This window comes from Propithecus coquereli, unplaced genomic scaffold, assembly GCF_000956105.1.
Source record: "Propithecus coquereli isolate 6110/MARCELLA unplaced genomic scaffold, Pcoq_1.0 Scaffold132, whole genome shotgun sequence".
NCBI lineage: Eukaryota > Metazoa > Chordata > Mammalia > Primates > Indriidae > Propithecus > Propithecus coquereli.
Genome location: NW_012137414.1, coordinates 1,109,748 through 1,111,226, shown reverse-complemented (window position 1 = coordinate 1,111,226; position 1,479 = coordinate 1,109,748). Strand labels below are relative to the sequence as shown.

At 52.3% G+C, this 1,479-nt stretch overlaps 1 protein-coding gene across 1 annotated transcript in view; it reads right to left on the bottom strand.

Moving 5' to 3' along the window:
* Positions 1-1,479, bottom strand: part of LOC105805750 (melanoma-associated antigen B1-like) — a 34,865-nt gene that overhangs the window by 15,803 nt on the left and 17,583 nt on the right. The window contains exon 4 of the mRNA XM_012638700.1: positions 1,043-1,323. Within this exon, the coding sequence (XP_012494154.1) occupies positions 1,043-1,323 (281 nt within the window). The remainder of the gene's footprint in view (positions 1-1,042; positions 1,324-1,479) is intronic.

The following is a 1,479-nucleotide window of genomic DNA, read 5'->3' as shown; positions in this document are numbered from 1 at the left end:
TTACAGAATGTCTTTTTTTCCTTTGGATAGATCCTCAGTAGTGGGATTGCTAGATCAAATGGTAGTTCTACTTTTAGTTCTTTGAGGTATCTCCATACTACTTTCTATAGAGGTTGTACTAGTTTGAAGTCCTACCAGCAGTGCATGAGTGTTCCTATCTCTCTGCATCCTCGCCAATATTTGTTGTTTTGGGACTTTTGATAAAAGCCATTCTCACTGGAGTTAAGTGATATCTCATTGTGGTTTTGCTTTGCGTTTCCCTGATGATTAGAGATATTAAGCCAAGTCAGACATCAGGCGCCCTACTGCTTCTACAACTACAGGGCACCTTCGTCCTCCCCTGGGGGCCTCAACTCCCTAGGCTTCGTCCTATGCATTCCCCCACAGACATATCTCAACTCCAACCCAGACTGTAGGAGCCACAGGAGTCCAGTGGGTCCCGGGATATTCCGTGTGGCTTTAGAGCCTGATCATTCTGGACAGATTGCATCCCAGAGAGAGGATTGAAGACGACCAGAGGGTGAACTATCCTCTACCCACTCTTTTTCTCCCCTTCCTCTCCCACAGCTACAGAGAGAGATAATAGAGCCTCCACACAGAGGCTCCCACAGGGAATGGGGTTCAGAACTTCCCTTTTGGGGTGCTGCTGTGGACTGTGGGGTGATTGCACTGCATGCTCCCTGCTTGCCAGCTCCTCCCTGCTGCTGTTTGCCTAGCAGACCCATGAGAAGAAGACAGGCCCCGAGGCAGAGGGACATTGAACCACGAGGGCCACCCCGCGGGGGTTACAGGACCAGCATTCTTCTCCCTGGCATGGTCAGGGATTGATCTCCGGGGTTCCAGAGACAGGCCCTAGGCCAGATCCCATATACCCAAGTCTCAGCCATTTCTACCTTCTTCATGGGCTCTTTCTTTTTATATTTCTCCATCAGGAAGTGCGTTAACATTCCTGCCTTTCTGGTTAGAGGATTATTGTGTGAGCTGCCAGTGGAGGACGAGGCCTCAGAGGAACCTGCATTTTCCTGAACTCGGCTCTTGGCACCTCTATCAGATCTTGTGCATGAAGCACCTGCAGCAGCTGTGGTGGTGGGTGGAGCTCTCTGAGGCTTCTGGGAACTGCCAGCAGCAGGGGAGCTGGAGGGAGTATTCCCAAAAACAGGAGAGGAAGGGGAAGGTGACTCTCCTTTCTCTGCTGCAGTGGCCTGAGCATCATTGAGACCCTGGGCCCCACCTCGGGCCTTGCGGCATTTCTCATGAGGCATGACGGCTATGGCCGGGGACAGCAGGTGGGAGTGTGGGCAGGAGAGTAGGTGGTTGGCGTACCTGGAGGGGGGAAAATAGGATCCTGTGAGCACCTTCAGCAGGGAGAGCCCACCTTGACATTTAGGAAGCCATCTTTGCGGGTTTCTTTGAGAGCAACACTCTAGGAACCCACTGGGCTGTGTGCTTAGTGAGCCTGTCTTCTGGGAAGCCAGTGGA